This window comes from Microcaecilia unicolor, chromosome 3 (genome assembly GCF_901765095.1).
Source record: "Microcaecilia unicolor chromosome 3, aMicUni1.1, whole genome shotgun sequence".
Taxonomy (NCBI): Eukaryota; Metazoa; Chordata; class Amphibia; order Gymnophiona; family Siphonopidae; genus Microcaecilia; species Microcaecilia unicolor.
Genome location: NC_044033.1, coordinates 72,025,259 through 72,048,190, shown reverse-complemented (window position 1 = coordinate 72,048,190; position 22,932 = coordinate 72,025,259). Strand labels below are relative to the sequence as shown.

At 48.2% G+C, this 22,932-nt stretch overlaps 1 protein-coding gene across 1 annotated transcript in view; it reads left to right on the top strand.

The window, feature by feature from the left end:
- CENPF (centromere protein F) overlaps positions 1-22,932 on the top strand; it is a 233,655-nt gene that overhangs the window by 9,965 nt on the left and 200,758 nt on the right. Inside the window, exons 4-5 of the mRNA XM_030196036.1 lie at positions 8,092-8,183; positions 17,500-17,773. Coding sequence (XP_030051896.1) covers positions 8,092-8,183; positions 17,500-17,773 — 366 coding nt within the window. The remainder of the gene's footprint in view (positions 1-8,091; positions 8,184-17,499; positions 17,774-22,932) is intronic.

The window sequence follows — 22,932 nt, the reverse complement described above, 5'->3', positions numbered from 1 at the left end:
AAAATGAGGATGTTATAATTCCTTTGTATCGCTCCATGGTGAGACCGCACCTCGAATATTGTGTTCAATTCTGGTCACTGCATCTCAAAAAAGATATAGTGGAATTAGAAAAGGTGCAGAGAAGGACGACGAAAATGATAAAGGGGATGGGACAACTTACCTATGAAGAAAGGCAAAAGCAGCTAGGGCTCTTCAGCTTGGAGAAAAGGCAGCTGAGGGGAGATATGATAGAGGTCTATAAAATGATGAGTGGAGTTGAACAGGTAGATGTGAAGCGTCTATTTACGCGTTCCAAAAATACTAGGACTAGGGGGCATGCGATGAAGCTACAATGTAGTAAATTTAAAACGAATTGGAGAAAATCTTTCTTCACTCAACGTGTAATTAAACTCTGGAATTTGTTGCCAGAGAATGTGATAAAGGCGGTTAGCTTAGCGGAGTTTAAAAAAGGTTTGGATGGCTTCCTAAAGGAAAAGTCCATAGACCATTAAATGGACTTGGGGAAAATCCACTATTTCTGGGATAAGCAGTATAAAATGTTTTGTAGTTTTTTGGGATATTGCCAGGTATTTGTGACCTGGATTGGCCACTGTTGGAAACAGGATGCTGGTATTGATGGACCTTTGGTCTTTCCCTGTATGGCAATACTTGTGTACTGATGTGAATTTACATCTTCCCTCTCTTCACCTCTCCCCTGTTTGCTGTGGAGATCTCCTTTTCCAGCACCTTTAAAAAAAATATGAAAGGAGAGAGAGGTTTACTGGAGAGCATGGGACAGGACTGTCTGTTCATGTGCAGAGCACAGCTACCATTTTACAGCCTCGGGGCCCGATAGAGCATTCAGCTGCACCAAGATTTTTGTTTACCCCAGAGTTTATATTGCTCTTAGACCAGGCTTATTTACTGAAGCAGGAGCAAGGTGCTTTCCCTATCATCAAGCCGATCAATCCATAGACTGGTGGGTTGTGTCCATCTACCAGCAGGTGGAGATAGAGAGCAATCTTTTGCCTCCCTATATGTGGTCATGTGCTGCCAGAAATTCCCCAGTATGTTCTCTATCTAGCAGGTGTGTGGTCAAACAGCAGCAGCTCTGGCTAGGTCTCCAAGCCTAATTGTTTAGGTCTTGTTGAGTACCTGGGGTTGAGGCCTCTTCGTGAGCAAGTGCAAACCTGGTGGTGCCAGGTCCCTCCTTTTCTCCCCCCTCCTGCTGACTCCGTTTAAAAAAAAACCCCAGAAAAATAGACGTCCTTGAGAGAAAGACGTCCTTGGTTGCAGCTACTCACTGGGACTCCAAATTGTTGCAGCTCGGAGCGAGAAGCAGGTAATTTTACCTTTTCCTAGCGGGCAGGGGGTTCCCCGAACGGTCTACACGTGGCTATGGCGTCGGATGGTAAGGGCGCGAAAAGATGCTCCCTGGACCGCGTGCGCGCGTCTAGCGGGGAAGCGGGGGGTTCAAAGGCAGAGACGCCTTTCTTGGGCGCCTTTTCGGAATCGGGAGAGTTCCCTGGGTTTTCCTCCAGTGCAGCGGTTTTTCCCGCCTTAGGCGCCCATCCCCCGCTGGCCACCTTCCTGGTTGTGGCCGGCCACGCTGCTCGGTCGGCTCCTTCTTGGGCCGCCCTTGAGGTGGGAGACGTTAATGGTATGGTCGCCCTTGACTCTGGTGACGGTATAAAGTCGACAAAATTAAAGCGCCATTCTTCCCGCGCGGCTCCTTCATGGAGTGTCGCGGCGGATACCATTTTAGATGCGCAGCGTGCCTCTCTCCCTGCTCTTGGGAGCGCAGGTTGAGAGTGCCTCTAGGGCCGTGGCCCAGGCTGCAAAAGTGCACAGACTGGGGGGTTTCTTCCCTGAATTTATTTTACTGCTGCATCAGGCTTTCCTTATGCAAAACGCTGCCCCTGCTCCTCTGTCTGATAAGGGTGATGAGGCTTCCATGATCAAGCGCCCTCGGGTGGATCTCCAGGCCCTAGGGGACTCGGTCTCCTCTGATGTGGATGAGGGCAGTGTATCTGAGTTCTCCCAAAGGTCCTTAGGGGATTCTGTGGAGGAGACTGATCCCTGCTTGGATGGAGCGGATGACCCCTCTGCAGCGCGGCTTTTTCGCTCAGAGGATTTGCCCAACCTGTTAGTGCAGGCCATGAGCATTCTGAAAATTTCCTCTCTGGAGGAAGGCCCTCTTTCAGCCTCAGCTGGCTCTGCCATTATGCTGGGAACTAAGCGCCCGCCCAGAACCTTCCACGTTCATGAAGCCATGCAGACTTTAACTTCAGCTCAATGGGATGCCCCTGAAGCGAGCCTTAAGGTAGCCAGAGCCATGTCCTGTCTGTACCCTCTGCCTGAGGGTTAACGGGAGGCCTTTCTCAGGCCTATAGTAGACTCTTTAATCACTGCGGTGACTAAGAAGACGGCTCTGCCGGTGGAAGGTGGCACTGCCCTGAAGGACGCTCAGGACAGAAGATTGGAGGCGTCCTTAAGGTCGGCCTTTGAGGCAGCCGCCCTGAATTTGCAAGCCTCGGTTTGTGGCTCCTATGTGGCCAGGGCATGCCTGACCGTTTTGCAGCGGGCTTCCCCCTCGGACTCTTCCTTGAGGGCGGACTGGCCTGGAGTCGGGCCTGGCCTACTTGGCGGACTTGCTGTATGATGTCTTGAGAGCCTCGGGTAAAGGTATGGCTCAGACAGTTTCTGCCCGGCGGTAGCTGTGGCTCAAGCACTGGTCGGCTGACCATGCCTCAAAATCTCGCCTAGCCAAGTTGCCTTTTAAAGGCAAGCTGCTCTTTGGGGACGAGCTGGACAAGATCGTGACCAAGCTCGGCACATCTAAGGGCAAGAGGTTGCCGGAGGTCAGGACTCGGGCCGGCAGTGCACGCCCTGGTTCTTCCAAGGGCCGATTTCAGGAAGCCCGTCGGTATCGCCCGGGCAAATCGGCCTCCTCTTCCTCCTCATCTTTCAAGCGGAACTTCTCCCCCAAGCAGCATTCCTTTTGCAGGGACCGCCGTCCCGCAGGTTCTTCCACCGGCCCTCCCCCAGGGCCTCGTACCCAATGACGGGGCCCTGGTCCATGCCCCAGAGCAGATCGGAGGACGGCTATCCTCGTTTCTGGGCGAGTGGACCAGGGTAACTTCAGACGCTTGGGTTCTGGAAGTCATCAGAGACGGCTACAAACTAGAGTTCTGCCAGCCCCTAAGAGATGGGTTTGTAAACTCTCCCTGCAAGTCTCCAGTCAAAGCGGCGGCAGTACAGCAGACTTTGGACAACCTGCCCCGCCTGGGCACGGTGGTCCCAGTGCCAGTAGATCAACTTGGCAAGGGACGTTACTCCATTTACTTCGTGGTGCCAAAGAAGGGAGGTGCTGTGCGGCCTATCCTCAACCTCAAAGGAGTCAATCGGGCCTTAAAGATACGGCACTTCCGGATGGAGACTCTCCGCTCCGTAATAGCTGCGGTGAAAAAGGGAGGATTCCTGGCATCCCTGGACATCAAGGAAGCTTACCTACATATTCCCATCTGGCTGCCTCATCAGCGCTTTCTGCGCTTTGCAGTACTGGGCCGACACTTCCAGTTCAGAGCCCTCCCGTTTGGGTTGGCTACGGCTCCGCGGACCTTCTCCAAAGTAATGGTGATCATCGCGACTTACCTCCGCAAAGAGGGAGTGCAAGTCCATCCCTATCTGGACAACTGGCTGATCCTAGCCCCTTCCTATGTGGAGTGCGGGAGAGCTACAGACAGGGTCATTGCTCTTCTGAGCTCCCTGGGATGGATCATCAACTGGGAGAAAAGCCAGCTGCGCCCGACGCAGTCCCTGGAGTATCTGGGAGTTCGATTCGACACCCAAGTGGGCAGAGTGTTCCTGCCGGACAACCGGAGCGTCAAGCTTCGGACCCAGGTGGACCAGTTCTTAGCCTCCTCTACTCTTCGGGCTTGGGACTATGTGCAGCTGTTGGGCTCCATGACGGCCATGATGGAGGTAGTGCCCTGGGCCAGGGCTCATAATAGACCACTACAGCACTCTCTTCTGTGGCGGTGGACTCCAGTCTCGGAGGATTACGCTGTACGCCTTCCTTTGGATCCTGCGGTGTGAAAGGCGCTGAGTTGGTGGCTGAGGCCAGGCAAGCTGTCCGCAGGAATGCCTCTTACGACCCCAGAGTGGGTTGTCGTCACGACGGACGCCTGCTTGACGGTCTGGGGAGCCCACTGCATGGGACGGACAGCGCAGGGGCTCTGGTCTGCTGCAGAGACGAAATGGTCCATCAACCTCCTGGAACTCCGAGCCATTCGGTTGGCGCTTCTAGAGTTTCTCCCGGTACTGCTGCTGAGGCCTGTGCGGGTCCTGTCGGACAATGCCACGGCTGTGGCCTATGTCAATCGCCAGGGAGGTACCAGGAGCGCTCCTCTAGCCAAGGAGGCCATGAAGCTATGCCTGTGGGCGGAAGCGAATCTGGAACAGCTGTTGGCGGCCCACATTGCGGGAGTCATGAATGTCAAGGCGGACTTTCTCAGTCGCCATACCTTGGATACCGGAGAGTGGCAACTGTCTGCTCGGGCGTTCTTGGACATCACGAAGCGCTGGGGCCGGCCGAGCCTGGATCTGATGGCGTCCTCGGCCAATTGCCAAGCACCGCGTTTTTTCAGCAGAGGACGGGACCCTCAATCTCTGGGAGTCGATGCTCTTCTCCAGCAGTGGCTGGCACAGGAGCTTCTACTACTACTACTATTTAGCATTTCTATAGCGCTACAAGGCATACGCAGCGCTGCACAAACATAGAAGAAAGACAGTCCCTGCTCAAAGAGCTTACAATCTAATAGACAAAAAATAAAAAATAAGCAAATCAAATCAATTAATGTGAATGGGAAGGAAGAGAGGAGGGTAGGTGGGGGCGAGTGGTTACAAGTGGTTACGAGTCAAAGGCAATGTTAAAGAGGTGGGCTTTCAGTCTAGATTTAAAGGTGGCCAAGGATGGGGCAAGACGTAGGGGCTCAGGAAGTTTATTCCAGGCGTAGGGTGCAGCGAGACAGAAGGCGCGAAGTCTGGAGTTGGCAGTAGTGGAGAAGGGAACAGATAAGAAGGATTTATCCATGGAGCGGAGTGCACGGGAAGGGGTGTAGGGGTGTAGCTTCTCTACGTGTTCCCGCCCTGGCCCATGATGGGCAGGGTGCTAGGCCGAGTGGCAAAGCATCCGGGCCGGGTGAACCTGGTGGGTCCGAATTGGCCCAGACGTCCCTGGTATGCGGACTTAATCAGACTCTCGGTGGACGGTCCTCTGCGGCTGCCAGCGGAGCGGGGCCTCTTGCATCAGGGTCCCGTGGTGATGGAGGATCCCTCCCCCTTTGGTCTTACGGCCTGGCTCTTGAGCGGAAGCGGCTGAGGAAGAAGGGCTTCTCAGACAAGGTCACTATGCTGAGAGCGAGGAAGCGCTCTACTTCTACCACTTACACCAGGGGTTGGCGTACCTTTGCGTCGTGGTGCGAGGTGGGCTTTGTATCGCCCTTCACTGCTCCAATATCTTCAGTGTTGGCGTTCCTGCAAGGGGGACTGGAGAAAGGCCTGTCGCTCAGTTCGCTGAAAGTCCAGGTGGCGGCTCTAGCTTGCTTCAGGAGTCGTCTGAAGGGGGCTTCCCTGGCTTCACAGCCAGATGTGGTGCGCTTTCTCAAAGGAGTTAATCACCTGCGCCCTCCTCTGCACTCGTTAGTGCCTACGTGGAATCTCAATCTGGTGCTACGGACCTTGCAGAAGCCGCCCTTCGAGCCCTTTCCAAGGGCATCGCTGAAGGACTTGACGTTGAAAGCGGTCTTCCTGGTGGCTATCACCTCAGCCAGAAGAGTTTCCGAGCTCCAGGCACTCTCGTGTAGAGAGCCGTTCCTGCGATTCACTGAGGCAGGAGTGTTGATTCACCCACTGCCTTCCTTCCTGCCCAAGATTGTTTCTCGATTCCATGTGAATCAGCAGCTTTGCCTACCCTCCTTTCATAGGGAGGATTACCCAGAGGAGTACCCTGCGCTCAAATACCTGGATGTTAGACAGGTCATCATCAGATACTTGGAAGTGATCAATGATTTCCGGAAGTCGGATCACCTGTTTGTGCTGTTCACAGGCCCTCGTAAGGGTCTGCAGGCATCTAAGCCTACGGTGGCACATTGGGTCAAGGAGATGATCGCGTCAGCTTATGTGGCGGCGGGGAAGATTCCGCCTATTCAGCTGAAGGCACACTCTACTAGAGCACAAGCAGCCTACTTGCAGCCTACTTGCAGAGCGGCTACTTGGTCGTCGGCTCATACCTTCTCACGACATTACCGCTTGGATGTGGCTGCTCGGGCCGAGGCCCAGTTTGGGGCTTCAGTGTTGCGTTCAGGGATTTCCATGTCCCGCCCTGGGTGAGTACTGCTTCAGTACATCCCACCAGTCTATGGATTGATCGGCTTGATGATAGAGAAGGTAAAATTATGTATCATACCTGATAATTTTCTTTCCCTTAATCATAGCCGATCAATCCATAGCCCCTCCCAGATATCTGTATTGTTTGTGTTCTGGTTATATTTCAGGTTCAAGTTCAGTCTTCAGTTCCTGTTCACGAGGACTTCGTGTTCAAGTTCTTTCAATTGAAGTTTCTTCGAGTTGAGACGATTTTGTGTTACATTGAGATGCTGCTTCCTCTCCCCCCGTTTCGGCGGTGGCTGGATTGATAACTAAATTATGCTGGCGCTCCCTCCCGCTTCGTGCAGCTGTAGGGTAGCTGTGTATCTCTCCCGCTTCGGTGGTGTTAGGGTAAGCCAGCTCCTCCCGTGGTTGCGGTAGCAGGATAAGCCAGTTCTCCCCGTGTTGGCGGGTGTGGTTTCCCACCCACCGCCCCGGCGGTGGTGCGCTGGAATATTTCCCCTCCCCCGCTTCAGCGGTGGTGAGCTGGGTAGAGTGTCCCTTTGTGGGTGTAATTCTCTAAGTGCTGAGTCCTGCGGATGGAGCTTTGATATCGACATACTGGAGAATTTCCGGCAGCACATGACCACATATAGGGAGGCAAAAGATTGCTCTCTATCTCTACCTGCTGGTAGATGGACACAACCCAGCAATCTATGGATTGATCAGCTATGATTAAGGGAAAGAAAATTATCAGGTATGATACATAATTTTACCTTGGTTTCTTGCCTCACCCTCCCTCTGGCTCCTAAGAGATCCCATTTAGACCTCCAGGAGTGGGCAGATGAGACTATCTCTGCTTCTTCCTCATTATCTGATGTGGTCTCGGTCTGGGATGGATCTCGTCCGTTCCCATGGCTTTGTCCACCTTCAGATTTTCTAGTTGTTCATAAACACTTTTTTCCGTAAATGGTGCTATATCCCCTCTGTTCTCGTATATACTTTTGCCAGTCAATCGTGGTCTTTTTCCAGGATTTTCTTCCATGAAAACAGAACAGAAATATTTGTTTAGCATATTTGCTTTTTTTTTCATTGTTCTCCACATAGCAGTCCGCAGCATTTTTTCATTGTCACAACTCCATTTTTAGTCTTTCTCCTTTCACTAATATACCTGAAAAAATTGTCACCCCTCCTTACATTTCTAGCCTTTTGTTCTTCTGCTTGCACTTTGCCAGATGTATATTTCTCTTGGCTTCTTTCAGTTTCATCTGATACTCTTCTCTGTGTGCCTCATTTGCACCTGCTATAGAGCTGGTGTAAATGTATGCATGTTCATTTCATCTGCTATTTATGCAGGATTATGCTAGTATTTTATAAAGACACATAAAAACCTATGTATCTTTATAAAATAGGCTTCAGATAGGCACCTTTTTGCGCTCTCAATTCAGCCGACCAGTTATAAATTTACCATGAGTGAGTCTGTGTACCTATTATTATAAGAGGCCCTCTGCAGCATTCTAGTCCACCACTGGTTGATAGCCGGCGGGTCTTCCAAAATCCAGTGTGCTAATACCGTTTTTCGTGCCAGCATCAGCGCTACACATACAAACCGGACCTGAGATATTAAAGATATTTTCAAAAAAAAAAAAAATTATAAGAGGCCCACTTGAGCTTGTAAAATACTGTTCCCTGCATGTTTAAAATTATCTTCCTAGTGTTTATCTAATTGCAATTTCATTTTAGATTCTAAATTTGAACAGCTACAAGAGAAGTATAACAAGGAAGTTGAAGAAAGAAAAAGACTGGAGGCAGAGATGAAGACCTTACAAGTTAAAGTAAGCTCTGCTCATTTACAGCTGTGGCTGGTGAATGAAGTATTACTTGTATAGTCCTGCCATGTTTGTTATCTAGTTTTTTTATACACTTACTAGTAAAAAAGGCCCATTTCTGACACAAATGAAACGGGCGCTAGCAAGGTTTTCCTCGGAGTGTGTATGTTTGAGAGTGTATGTGAGAGTGACTGTGAGAGAGAGTGAATGTGCGAGTGTTTGTGAGAGAGAGAGTGAGTGAGTCTGGGTGCGAGTGTTTGTGAGAGAGAGAGTGAGTGAGTCTGGGTGCGAGTGTGTCTGTGAGAGTATGTGTGTGAGAATGAAAGTGTGTGCAAGTGCGTATGTGAGACACAGTGTGTGAGAGAGAGAGTGTGTTTCACACAGTGTGTGCAAGAGAGAGAGTGTGTATGAGACACAGACTCTCTGTGAGACTGAGTGTATGAGACCAAGAGTGTGTGAGTGACTGTGTGACACATAGAGCGTGAATGTGATACAGTGTGAGACATAGAGTGTGTGAGAGAGAGAAAGACATTGACTATGAGAGAGTGTGTGTGTGACAGAGATGCCCCCCCCCCCCCTCTTTCTGGTGTCTGAGCGTTACTGTGCAGGACGCTGAGCTCTGGCTGTGCTTCAAGGACTTGACCAATCCTATTTATGAATTTACCTCCAACATTCTGAAGCCGAGAAACCTCGTGTGGTTGGTCACTTCTGCTTGTGACAAACCCGGAAGTACGTGATGTCAATTCAGGAGATGGATACAGAGAGCAGGAATGCCTCAGCCATGCAGTCTGCTTCAGAATGTTGGAGGTGCGTTTTATTATATAGGATTTATCTTGCTTTTTTTTGTGTGCATATGTGTGTAATATGAGGCCAGTTTGCAACTAAGCTGTTACTTATTGTTACTGGATGTGTTTGAGATCTCACCTGTGTGTGCCATGTGCTGTGGCACTGCTCTATGCTGAAGGACATCATGCTATAATAGGCTGCTGGCAGTACTATTAGAGATCACACTTGCATTGAGCTCCTATAGAAACAGTACACATTGAGGGGCATAATCGAACACGAACGCCCATCTCCATGGGCGTTTATCTCTGAGGACGGGTCCGCGAAGGGGCGGGCCAGACCGTATTTTCAAAAAAGATGGGCGTCCATATTTTGTTTCGATAATACGGTTTGTGCCGGGCAAATGCATCGCATTTGGGCGGATTTGAGCTGGGTGGTATCCGTTTTCAGCGATAATGGAAACCGAAGGCGCCCAGCTCAAAAACGAACAAATCCAAGGCATTTGGTCGTGGGAGGGGCCAGGATTCGTAGTGCACTCGTCCCCCTCACATGCCAGGACACCAACCGGGCACCCTAGGGGGCACTTGTAACAATTTAAAAAAAAAAATTTAAAATACCTCCCAAGTTCATAGCTCCCTTACCTTGGGTGCCGAGCCCCCAAATCCCCCCAAAACCCACTGCCCACAACTCTACACCATTACCATAGCACTTATGGTTGAAGGGGGGCACCTAGATGTGGGTACAGTGAGTTTTGGGGGCGGTCTGGAGGGCTCCCATTTACCAGCACAAGTGTAACAGGTAGGGGGGGGATGGGCCTGGGTCCACCTGGCTGAAGTCCACTGCACCAGGGACCTGCATACTGCTGTGATGGAAATGGGTATGATATTTGAGGCTGGCATACAGGCTGGCAAAAAAAGTTTTTAAAGTTCTATTTTTTTGGTGGGAGGGGGTTAGTGGCCACTGGGGGAGTCAGGGGAGGTCATCCCCGATTCCCTCCGGTGGTCATCTGGGCAGTTGGGGCACTTTTTGGGGACTTGTTTGTGAAAAAAAAGGGTCCAAAAAAGTGACCCAAATTCTCGCTTCTGGCACCCTTCTTTTTCCCATTATCGGCCGAGCGCACACATCTCTCCTCGGCCGATAAACACGCCCCAGTCCCGCCTTCACCACGCCTCCCGACACGCCCCCGTCAACTTTGTCCGTTCCCGCGACAGACTGCAGTTGGAGGCGCCTAAAATCGACTTTCGATTATACTGATTTGGGCGCCCATGAGAGAAAGGCGCCCATCTCCCGATTTGGGTCGAAATATGGGCATCTTTCTCTTTTCGAAAATAAGCCTGATTGTGACCGCAAAAGTTTATGGCATTTGCTGGAAGCCAGGTTGAAAGTATCAGTGTAATTTATAGATGATGAATTTGTATTTCTTTCATTGGATTTCCATCAACTAAATTAACATTTAGTTCTGAGGAAAACCTTGTCTCTGAATAATAAGGCTATTTTTTCTAGGCTAATAAAGGCCTGAAATGTGCATTAGCAGGATGATAGTTACGTATTGCGGATATCCTGTGAACTCCAGAAGTAAGTTTTCTTTGGCACAGTGCAAATATTATAGCAAGTGTTGGGAGAAAATTTGAGAGACTGAGATCATGTTTCTCGTACTTTGGCTTATGAGTGAGGTTCATAACTGTGATGGTATGTGCAATAATCTGGAGGTATGCATGGTAGTTGCCTTAGTGGATGTGGATATAATGGCAGAGGCGTTGCTGTGCGATTAGTGCAGAGGGAGTTTCCTGTCCGTTTTACAAACTTGGACTTGTGGAAGAAATTGATAAGAGATCAGCCGTCCCACATGTGGGAAGACCACTGGGAGGGGGAGTAGGTATCCTCTGCTGTTGATAAGGAAAATACACTGGCAGGATTGATGGCCATTTGAGGAGTGCCACATGGTCGTTCTGGCATATCCTATGTTGTCTGACTTTGCTCTTTGAAACTGTACTGTGAGCAGGAAGAGCTGTGGGAGCTGTCTTCCTCCTTTCCAGGAAGGTTTCCCAAACTTTGTTAATTATGCATCAGATTACTGTGCAACACAAAAGCCTCCATGAAAAAGTGGGGCTAAGATGTTTTAGTTTGGAGCTTTTCATAATGTCTCCCCGGTGACAACCTTAGCCCCCAAGGGCCTTATTCTATAACGTTTATGCACTTAAATTTATGCTCCTAAATTATGATTGTAATCTATGCTCCTAAATTCATGCTCCTAATTTAGGGCCTATTATGCTCATAGATTTAGCATACATTTAGGAGTATAAATTACACTCCTAAATTTAAATTACACTCCTAAATTTAGGAGCATAATCCTTGATAGTCTGAATCTGATGGCCCTTCAGGCCCATTTAGTTTCTGCGTTTAATTCCTGTTGCACTTAACCTTAGGTGACTTATTTTCTACTTCTGTATTATTAAAGTTCCTCTGTCTTTCCCCTATGCTGTCTCAAATTCTTTTATTGTTTTTGTATCCACTATGCCACTGGGAGGCTATTCAGTGTATCGACCCCCATTTCTGTGAAGAAATTCTTTCTGAAGTTATTCCTTATTCTACCCACTTTGAGCCTTGTTTTATGACATCTAGTTGTACAATTTCATTTCCACTGAAAAGATTTGTTCCTTGTGTAATATTAATGCCTTTTAGCTATTTGAATATCGCTCATATGCCCCCCCCCCCTCTCTCCTGCCCTGCATATTTAGCAGAATCTGTGCCATTTTGATAGCCTTTCTCACAACTCTTTCCACCAGGAGCAATAAATGTTTTTCTCCGAGGACAAGCAGGCTGCTTGTTCTCACATGTGGGTCGGCGTCCAAGGCGGCCCAGGAAATGGCAAATTTTTCTACAGCAAAATTTTAAGTTTTGCCAGAGCCCTCTAGCGCGCGAACCACACGCACCACGCATGCGCGGACGACTTCACGCTCAGTTTTTTTCTTGTCCTCGGTGAGGTGAAGAGGTTTTTCCCTGTTCGCTTTGCTGGCCCAGAAAAAAGATTCTTGACGATTCTTTTTATATTTTCTTCTTTTCTTATATCATTATTCGTTGTTCTTTAAAAAAAAAAAAAAAAACCCCGGTATTTTTTTCTTAGTTTTTGGCACTTTCTAAGCTTTCTTTTCGACGTGGCCAGGTTTTTCCCCTTTTGCGCCTTTTACTTTTTTGGCACGATCGCGTCATTTAATTTTGCCGTAGCCGTTTTTCCTTCCATGACATCGAAGACACCCAGCGGCTTCAAACGTTGTACTCGGTGCAACCGGACCATCTCGGGTACCGATACCCAAGTTTGGTATATCCAGTGCCTTGCAGACCGTAGCCCAGCTGCTTGCAGTCTGTTTCTTCGTATGAAGAAACGGATGCAAGCGTCTCGAAGCCCAACGAGAGAAGCTTTTTGGGGCTCAGTCCTGTCCTTTGACGTCGACATCGGTACCGAGGTCGGCGGCGTTGACATCGAGGGACGCATCGACGTCGGGAGCGAAGGTAATGGCTGCGGAAGGACCAACTCGTGCTGGGAGCAGTGAGGAATCGAGTGGGTCTCCACCTGTCTCGAGGCCTCCTGTTATGCAGGCCCCCCGGGACCGACCGTCGGACCCAGCCCCGAGGAGATGTGAGGATTCTACGTCTTCCTCATCAGTACCGAGGAGTCTCGATGACGGGCGTCGAGCGAAGACGAAGAAGCACAGTCATCGTTCTCCTTCGACACACGGTGCTGGGAGCTCCAGGGCATCGAGGTATTCGGCATCCGAGAAGCGTCGGCACCGAGAGGATCGCTCTCCCTCTATTCAGGAGGTGCCGATGCGTCGGTCTAGCAGCCCGGTACCTGCTCCCGAACCTCGACAGATTCTACCACCGGCTCCTTTACTGATCCTGCAGCCTTGTCCGACGGCGGCTCTCGACGAGCGCATCAGGACTCTGCATCCAGAGCTTCTGGAAGGGTTGCTGTGCCAGTCTGCTTCGGTGTCGGGGGTGCTTGCACCTTCTGTACCGTCTGCTGCAGCGGCATCTGGCCCTTCGCCTGTGGTGAGGTCCCCAACCTCGGTGCCACCCAGGTCGACTCCCCTTCAACGTCGGTGGAAGAAGCTTCACCGGAGTCCAGGCAGGCGTCGACTTCTCGGCACTGCCATCGAGGATGTCGTTCCTCAGCGTCGAGGCCGGACGACTTGCCGGTTGGAGGGAGGTTGATATTTTTTCACTAAAGGTGGCCTCTCATAACCTCCGACCGGTGGGTTCTTCAAATAGTCCGGTCAAGATACAGCCTCAATCTGGAATCCAAACCTCCAAATTGTCCACCGGGAGTTCATTCTTACAGTTCCCAGCACAAACAGGTACTTGTAGAGGAACTCTCCGCCCTTCTGAAGGCCCAAGCGGTCGAACCCGTTCCACCAGTGGAAGAAGGGCTGGGATTCTATTCCAGATACTTCCTTATGCAAAAGAAAACGGGGGATGCATCCCATCCTAGACCTAAGGGCCCTGAACAAATTTCTTGTCTGAGAAAAGTTCAGGATGGTTTCCCTAGGCACCCTTCTTCCCATGATTTAGGCAAACGATTGGCTATGTTCTCTGGACTTAAAGGATGCTTACACACACATCTCGATATTTCCATCTCACAGGAAGTATCTTCGATTTTGGCTGGGAACACAGCACTTTCAGTACCGTGTACTGCCTTTTGGCCTGGCGTCTGCGCCTTACCAAATGCCTAGCTGTAGTCGCAGCGTCTCTACGCAGACTGGGAGTGCATGTGTTTCCTTATCTCGACAATTGACTGGTGAAGAGCACCTCGAAGGATGGTGCTCTGGAGTCCATGCGAATGACTATTCAGGTGCTAGAGCTACTGGGGTTCGTCATAAATTATCCCAAGTCCCATCTCACCCCAGTCCAAACATTGGAATTCATTGGAGCCCTGTTGAACACTCAGACAGCTCGAGCTTATCTTCCCGAGACAAGGGCGGACAACCTTCTGTCCCTGGTGTCCATGGTTCGAGCGTCTCACCAGGTCATGGCTCGGCAGATGTTGAGACTTCTGGGGCATATGGCCTCCTCAGTTCATGTCACACCCATGGCATGTCTACATATGAGATCAGCTCAATGGACCCTAGCTTCCCAGTGGTTTCAAGCTGCAGGGGATCTAGAGGATGTAATCCAACTGCCCATCGGCTTTCGGAATTCTCTTCACTGGTGGACGATTCGATCCAATTTGTCCATGGGACGACTATTCCAAGTTTCTCAGCCATGAAAAGTGCTGACGACTGATGCATCTCTCCTGGGGTGGGGAACTCATGTAGATGGGCTCCTCACTCAGGGAGCCTGGTCCTTTCAGGAAAGAGGTCTGCAGATCAACCTCCTGGAATTAAGAGCGATCTGGAACGCTCTAAAGGCTTTCAGAGATCGGCTGTCCAACTAAGTAATCTTAATTCAGACAGACAATCAGGTTGCCATGTACTACATCAACAAGCAGGGGGGGGCACCGGATCTCGCCCTCTGTGTCAGGAACCAGATGTGGCTTTGGGCTCACCGTCACTGCATGTTTCTCCAAGCCACTTATCTGGCAGGTGTAAGCAACAGTCTGGCCGACAGGTTGAGCAGGATAATTCAACCTCATGAGTGGTTGCTGAACATGGGTGTAGTCTGCAAGATCTTCCGAGCATGGGGCACCCACTCGGTGGATCTTTTTGCCACTCAGATCAATCACAAGGTCCCTCAGTTCTGTTCCAGACTTCAGGCCCACGACAGACTAGTGTCAGATGACTTTCTCCTACATTGGGGGGCAGCCCTTCTGTAAGCATATCCTCCCATACCTCTAGTAAGGAAGACTATGTAAGCCACTTTGAGCCTGCAAATAGGTGGGATAAGGTGGGATAGAAATGCAATAAATAAATAAAATAAATAGTAAGGAAGACTTTGCTGAAACTCAAGCAAGACTGCGGATCCGTGATCCTGATTGCTCCCTTCTGACCGCGTCAGATCTGGTTCCCTCTTCTTCTGGAGTTGTCCTCCGAAGAACCGTGGAGATTGGACTGTTTTCCAACCCTCATGATTCAGAATGAGGGGTTGCTTCTACATCCCAGCCTCCAGTCTCTGGCTCTCACAGCCTGGATGTTGAGAGCTTAGAATTCTCCTTTGATCTTTCAGAGGGTGTCTCCTGAGTCTTGCTTCCAGAAAAGATTCCACGAAGAAGTGTTACTTTTTCAAATGGAGGAGGTTTGCCGTCTCGTGTGACAGCAAGGCCCTAGATCCTCTTTCTTGTCCTACACAGACCCTGCTTGAATACCTTCTACATTTGTCAGAGTCCGTAAGAGTTCACCTTAGTGCAATTATTATTATTAACATTTGTATAGCGCTACCAGACGCACGCAGCACTGATTATTGCTTATCATTGCCATGTAGAGGGTAAGCCTATTTCTGGACAGCCTTTAGTTATTTGCTTCATGAGAGGTTTGCTTATTTCAAAGCCCCCTGTCAAACCTCCACCAGTGTCATGGGATCTCAACGACATTTTCACCCAGCTGATGAAAGCTCCTTTTGAGCCACTGAATTCCTGCCATCTGAAGTACTTGACTTGGAAGGTCGTTTTCTTGGTGGCTGTTACTTCAGCTCGTAGAGTCAGTGAGCTTCAGGCCTTGGTAGTGCATGCACCTTATATCAAGTTTCATCACAACAGAGTAGTCCTCCGCACTCATCCTAAGTTCCTGCCAAAGGTGGTGTCGGAGTTCCATCTGAACCAGTCAGTTGTCTTGCCAACATTCTTTCCCCGTCCTCATACCCGCCCTGGCGAAAGCAGTTTGCACACTTTGAACTGCAAGAGAGCATTGGCCTTTTACGTGGAGCGGACAAAGCCCTTTAGACAGTCTGCCCAGTTGTTTGTTTCTTTTGATCCCAACAGGAGGGGAGTCACCATCACGCACAATCTCCAATTGGCTAGCAGATTGCATATCCTTCACTTATGCCCAAACTGGGTTGGCTCTAGAGGGCCATGTCACGGCTCACAATGTCAGAGCCATGGCTGCGTCAGTGGCTGACTTAAAGTCAGGCTCCATTGAAGAGATTTGCAAGGCTGCAACGTGGTCATCAGTCCACACATTCACATCTCACTACTGCCTTCAGCAGGACACCCAACACGACAGTCAGTTTGGGCAGTCAGTGCTGCAGAATCTGTTCAGGGTTTAGAATCCAACTCCACCCCCCTAGACCCATTTTTGTTCTGTTCCAGGCTGCACTCTCAGTTTATGGTTTCAGGTCAATCTATGTTATGTCCTCGCTGTTGCGAGGCCCAATTGACCAATGTTCATTGTTTTGAGTGAGCCTGGTTGCTAGGCATACCCCACATGTGAGAACAAGCAGCCTGCTTGTCCTCAGAGAATGCGAAGATACATACCTGTAGCAGGTATTCTCCAAGGACAGCAGGCTGATTGTTCTCACAAACCCGCCCACCTCCCCTTTGGAGTTGTTGGTTGTTATTTGCCTTTTGATTGAACTGAGCGGGAACGCTCACGCGATGGGCGGGAAGTTGTCCGCACATGCGCGGTGCGCACGGTTCGCGTGCTAGAAAGCTCTGGCAATACTTTTAAAATTTTGCTGTAAAAAATTTGCTGTTTCCTGGGCTGCCGTGGACGCCGACCCACATGTGAGAACAATCAGCCTGCTGACCTCGGAGAATGCCTGCTACAGGTATGTATCTTCGCTTTATGCAGGGAAATGCATGTTTACCCCTTGTAACTATGGGGGTCACTTATGCATACTTCTAGATGTGATGGAATTGAGTGGCACTGATGGCAGTGCTGGGGCAGGCATTGGCCTGAAATTTTAAAGGGAAACCCCACAACAAGTTTCAAAATTGTCCTTGCTGTGTCTATATTGTTTTAGAGCTGGAAAAATACATCCTGTACATATATTTATTATCCTTTCCCTTTGCGCCCCATCGTTCTTCAAGCTCTGGCTTGGCACATTGTTTCACTACTTTAAGGTAAATGAAAATGATCATCATCCCTAGTTATCTCCTGCTTACTGCGTATCAGTACCTTGTTTTCTTATCATATGCTACACCCCACATTCATGACTCAGTACTTTTAAATGTAGTAAAACTTAAGCTGTTCTGTTTTTCTTTCACGACAGACCATTGATTTGATATGGGCACATAAACAAGTTGAGTTATTGTCCAGCCCAATAGATGCTGACTTGTCTGTTTGGGCTGTTAAATGGAATATATGATTTCTTCTGAGGTGTAAAACTGATTCAGCATTTGTGAATAATTAGAATTTAGTTTATAGCCTCACTCATTATACTTAACAGTATGTGCCTTTCCTGGTAAAGGAGCTCAGTACTTACCTAATTCTGGATCCTTGGAAGGATGAATGACAGGAGATAGCTATTTCAGCTTGCAGTTGCACTTGTCTTTCAGGTAATTCGCCTTGCATATTCTCTTATAACATACAAGAGTGGTGACACCGTGACAAACAGAGAAGGGATTTGTGCAGAGAGATGTTATCTGGACCTTTTTTTTTTTTTTTTGCAGAAGATGGATACACAGCTTCCTCAGAGTGTGAAGAGTCACCGAGACATTGCCCGGCACCAGGCGTCTTCCTCTGTGTTTTTGTGGCAGTCTGAGCTCACACCAAGGCAGCCATTAGCTGGCAGCCAGGCTACACCTAGCAGGAGAGGCATTGCTGCATCTCATTTTCCTTGGGAGCTTGAAAAGACCCCAAGCAAGCAGGGACTGAAAGATGACAGCTTCCATGAGAATTCCATCAATTCTCAACTGTGTGATCAGCTAAGAACACAAAACCAAGGTAATGAGAGATTTCCATTTTTTATATCCATTTTTAGAGACTTGATTTTTAATAAATATTTTCAAAAATGTTTTGATGTTGAAGTAGCTTTCACATTGGATTTGTTTTGTGTTTTGCTGTAAATGTATGAGTGAAAACTGATCCGATACTAATGTGAAAATATGACTGCATATTAGTGTGCTGTAGGGAGTATTTTAAGGCTTCTATATAATAGTTGTTTGTGCCATTCCAGATTTTGCTCAGTGATTTAAGTAGGCAAACCTGAACAGGTAAAAAATTCAGTTGAATGTGATTAATCTGAGTCACTTCATCTTTTTCCTCTCGCTTCTGTGTAATTGGAACCTCCCTGTACCTCCTTTACCAGAATAATGCAAATGTGTGAGTTAGATCCCCCTGCCAGCAGATGGAGACAGGAAAAAGCAGCCAAACAAATTCTCCTCTACCTGTAATGGTGGTATCTGAGAGCTCTAAGTTAGTATTCTTTGACATTGAGCTGAGGGAGCAGAGAACATGTCTCTACTGATCCCCTGGGAAATAGTCCAGTGAGGTAGATTTTTCCCTGTCCTTCTTCAAAGAAATCCCTTGAGAGTTAATCCCTTGCTTTCCTCAGCGCCGTTAAGAAACAAATACAAAGGTTGGCGCATTTAGCTGACTAGGGATATGTTTTCCAGAGACTTCACTTCTGCTACCTGCATACCAATAAAGTAAAAAACAAAATGCTTTTGTTGTAAGGGGAGTTTTTCTCATTAGCAGAACTCCAAATCGCTCATCTCAACTGGGATAAGTGTTCAGTTGCCCTCCCAGTACTGATTTCTCTAAGATTTGTTAGCATGGGAGAGTGGAGCTTAAACTTTGAGACATGCCAGCCGGGGGCTGGATCAGGCTACATATTTGGAGACTGACGGAGCATTTTGGACACAGAACAGCTACGGTGAATAATAATAATGGCCTAATAACAGGACCTGGTAGCATGAAGGCTGCTATGCATCCTTGACCCTCTTTGGTGGTGACAGGCCCTGGTACAACAACTCTGCCTGCAGACACCATGTTGTGGCCTGGCCACATGGCTGACAGGCCAAACCAATGGGAGCTTTGTGCCACGTGATAAGCCTGTCCACAGTCAGAAGAGGGTTTTGTTTTGTTGTTTTTATTTTTTTTCTTCAAGGGCCAGTGAGATGTTCAGTGCGCCCAGACAGTCAATTTTCTCTCCAGAGTTTTGTCTTGGTAACGTACAAAGCCTTTTGCTCCTTGTAAAAAGTTTGGGTTAGATGATAGGAGTGGAGAGCAAGGCACACTGAGACTGGGGGGGTTGTAGACCCAGTGGTCCAAATAAGCAGTGTACTAGTTGATAAGGGTCATGAGAAGCCCTTCGGTGCCGCTATCCCTAAGATGCCTAGGCCAGCCTCGGTGATCTCTGAAAAGTCTTTCGGCAGCACAGCAAATCTCTTGGGGGAGACCTGAAGGAGGAAGAACTAGAAGAACTTGCACCTGATTTGCAGGAGTCCTCCATCTTGCATCTGTTTTGCAAGGAGGACTTACAGTACCTCTTAATCTCCTAGTGTATTGTATTATATTTTCTTCTCTTTTCTTGACTCCCTATTCCCCAGGGTGGTGCACACAGCCTGGGCAATATAGAATACAATAATCAGAAGGAAACTGCGAGTATGAGAAATCAGCTCTCAAGTTTTATTAATATACTCACCAAAGCAGTTATTACAAGATCATTTGTAAGCACAATCAAAAGACATTCATTTCTCAAAGGGAGTTCAGTCAGTGAATCAAACACTTGTCACACAGTACTGAGATCTCCAAAGACTTTTCAAGCTGACAGTGTTTTTTTTTTTTTTTTGAGATGCTCCAGGAAAACTTTATTAGGACCCTACATGGTCCGTGTTTCGGCTTTTATATATTTAAATCTTTTTATTAATAGTAACAGCGCTAATACAGAGTATGCTATGGAAAGAGACCATTACAAATTATCAATGTCATAACTCCAGTCACTATACAAATTTTTCCATTTTTATCCCTCCCCTCCCCCCTCCTCCCTCCCTCCCCCCACCCACCACTCCCCCCCTAATTACTTTTCAACAAATGTTATCGATGATGTAACAAAGAATACTTCCCCCAAGTTCAATATACAATGGATCGAAAACCTTAAACCAAGCAGACTAAGCAAAAGCTGACATTAACCACATTGATAAACTTTGTGACGTGCAGGAACAGTCCCTCCCCCCTCCCCCTCCCAATACTTTAATAGCTCAAGGAGCACACAGATTATGATCTATAACCTAATTCTCCTGGCCTTATACACTATAAGACCGCATACCCCATATGAGGAATGTAGAACAAATGAGTGGATTTTGTCTTATCACCTCCCATTCTTCTTTGAGCCCCATTTCTAAGCCACGAACCCCCACAAAGATGGAGAGAGAGAAGGAAAAAAAAAAAAAAAAACTAGAAACCATTTAGTACTAAACTTCGTGCCCTTGGAGACAGGGACTGAACATAAGGCCCCCAGACCTCCAAAAAACGTGTTCTTTTCTTTTGCGAGGGTCCCACCGCCCGGCGTTCATGCAGCAGCAAGTCATGAAATCGGTTTCTCCAATGCCAAAAATCTGGTGGGTCTACAGTCATCCACCCATTCAGGATCACCTTCTTCCCTATCAGGCAGGCCTTACGAATCAATTGCCGTTGGCCCCCCGCTGTAAAACAAAGAGTTCATATTTGTCGAATAGAATCCCCAGAGGAGTGCAGCTTATTCTAGATTTTACCAAGCCTTCCAAATACTTTATAATCAATTGCCAATATCTTTGTGTACCCGGGCACTCCCAAAGGCAGTGATACAGTGTACCTTCCCGCTGTTGACACTTAGAACATAATGGATCCGATACCCCTCCCATCTTGAACACCTGTGGTTTAGTCATGTATGCTCTGTGCAGGATACGAAATTGGCATTCCCTAAGATTCGCATGTACAGAGATCCCTGGTATACGGGACACCAGCTTTATATAATCTAAATTCAAACTAGGTCTCTGCATGTCTCGTGCCCAACGGGCTGTGATTACTGCTGTATCTCTCTGGGGTCTCAACTCCCACAGTCGCTTATGCAAACTCGAGATCGAGAGCCATGACCCCGGGATTTCCTTAAAAAATTCCCTTACTTTCCTCCCATGCCCACTATTCAACTGTTCCATATTTAGGGTTCTGACATAGTGGGCTAATTGCTGATGCGCAAACTCATGACTAACATCTATGCCTACCCCCAACGCCCCCAAATTCAGCAGTCCCCCTCTAGTCCCCAATACATGTTCCAATCTTGTTATACCCAAAGATGCCCACCTTCTAAATACCTTATTCTCAGAACCAGGTGTGAACGCAGGGTTACCTTGCAGTGGCAACATATCAGATGTGTCCGCTGCCGATCCCCAGTACCCATTCAAATCCTTCCAAACCGCCCTCATGGGTCCTAATAATAAACTATCCTTAAATTTATGTGGCACCGAGCTCTGCGGGCCATGCAGTAGATAATGTATGTGAAATGGTGCGAAAAAAGCCTGTTCCAGCTCCCTTGAGGTGAAATCCTGCTTATCTAATAACCAGTCTCTCAGGTGTCGTAGCAAACATGCTTGATTGTATTTTTTAATATCTGGGATCCCCATACTCCCCACCCTCCAAGAACCCATTAAGAGTTCCAATGATAGTTTGGGCTTTCCCCCCCCCCCCCCCCCCCCCCAGATAAACTGTCGTAGATGCTTGTGAAATTGCCTAAGATCCTTGTTCCTCAAACGTAATGGTAAAACTTGCAAGACATACAGCCATCTGGGGAATTCCGCCATGCGAAACAGCTGAATTCTTCCATGTAACGAGAGCGGTAATACTGCCCATTTTTGCAACCTATGCCTCATATTGTCCAGCAACTTAGTAAGATTAAGGCTATAGAAGGCCGTAGTTTTCATGGCAACCTGCTTTAATGGGAACCCCTCTCCCCACTCCCCCCGCACTTTATCCGTTGTTGTTAATGCCAAAGATTTTGAGAAGTTGACCTGAAATCCAGCAAAATCCCCATATTCCCTGAATAATTCCAACAAAGTATCTAGAGATTTTCTGGGGTCTGTGATATGTACCAAAATATCGTCCGCAAATGCGGATATCTTAAATCCGACCGTCCCCCATTTTACCCCAGCGATTTCGGGATGGGACTCAATCTCTCTAATCAGGGGATCCAATGTCAATACAAAAAGTAATGGGGAGAGAGGGCATCCCTGTCTCACCCCTCTCCTGATTGAGAACGTCTGCGACCGTTCACCATTGATCCACAAAAACGCTTGAGGGTTCGAGTACAGAGCCTCTACCGCCTTCCTGAAAAAACCGTCTATGCCTACTTTCTGCAAAACTGCGAACATAAACTGCCAAACCACTCGATCAAAAGCCTTCTCTGCATCGAAACTTACTAGCAGAGAAGGCTGTCCTTGTTCCTCCACACGCTCTAACGAGGCTAACAGAGCCCTCACATTACTTACCACTGACCTACCCTTTACAAACCCCACCTGCGGGGATGCTACCAAACCCGGCAGCACCCGTGCCAACCGGTTTGCCAGAATTTTTGCGTAGAGTTTAACATCGCAATTTAATAGGGATATTGGCCTATATGAACCCATATCCTCCGGGTCTTTACCCGGTTTTAGCAACACAATCATTTTGGCCATACTTAAAGTCTCTGGGGTAGACCCGGAGGCCGCCATGGAATTAAAAAGATTTAATAAAGGCGGAGTCACCTGTTCTTGTAGCAATTTATAAAAAGCCATGCTATACCCATCGGGCCCTGGTGCCTTGTGAATATCGCTCTGTTGTAACGCTAAAATCAGCTCCCCTTCTCCAATGGGGGCATCAAGGCTTTGTTTCTGGGAATCTGTCAACAATGGGAGGTCAATATTATCCAAAAACAGTGCACTATCAGGTATTATGTCTGTATTCTCCATATACAGGTTTCCATAGTATTGCCTAAAACTATCTACTATGTCCTGTTCCAGTCTAAGCAGCCTGCCCTCTTGATTCTTCACTTGCAAAATCCTAGATGTACCTCTTTTCCCCTTAGCTAATCGGCCTAGCAAAATACCTGCCTTATTCCCGTACATGAACATCTGATGTTTATAATACAG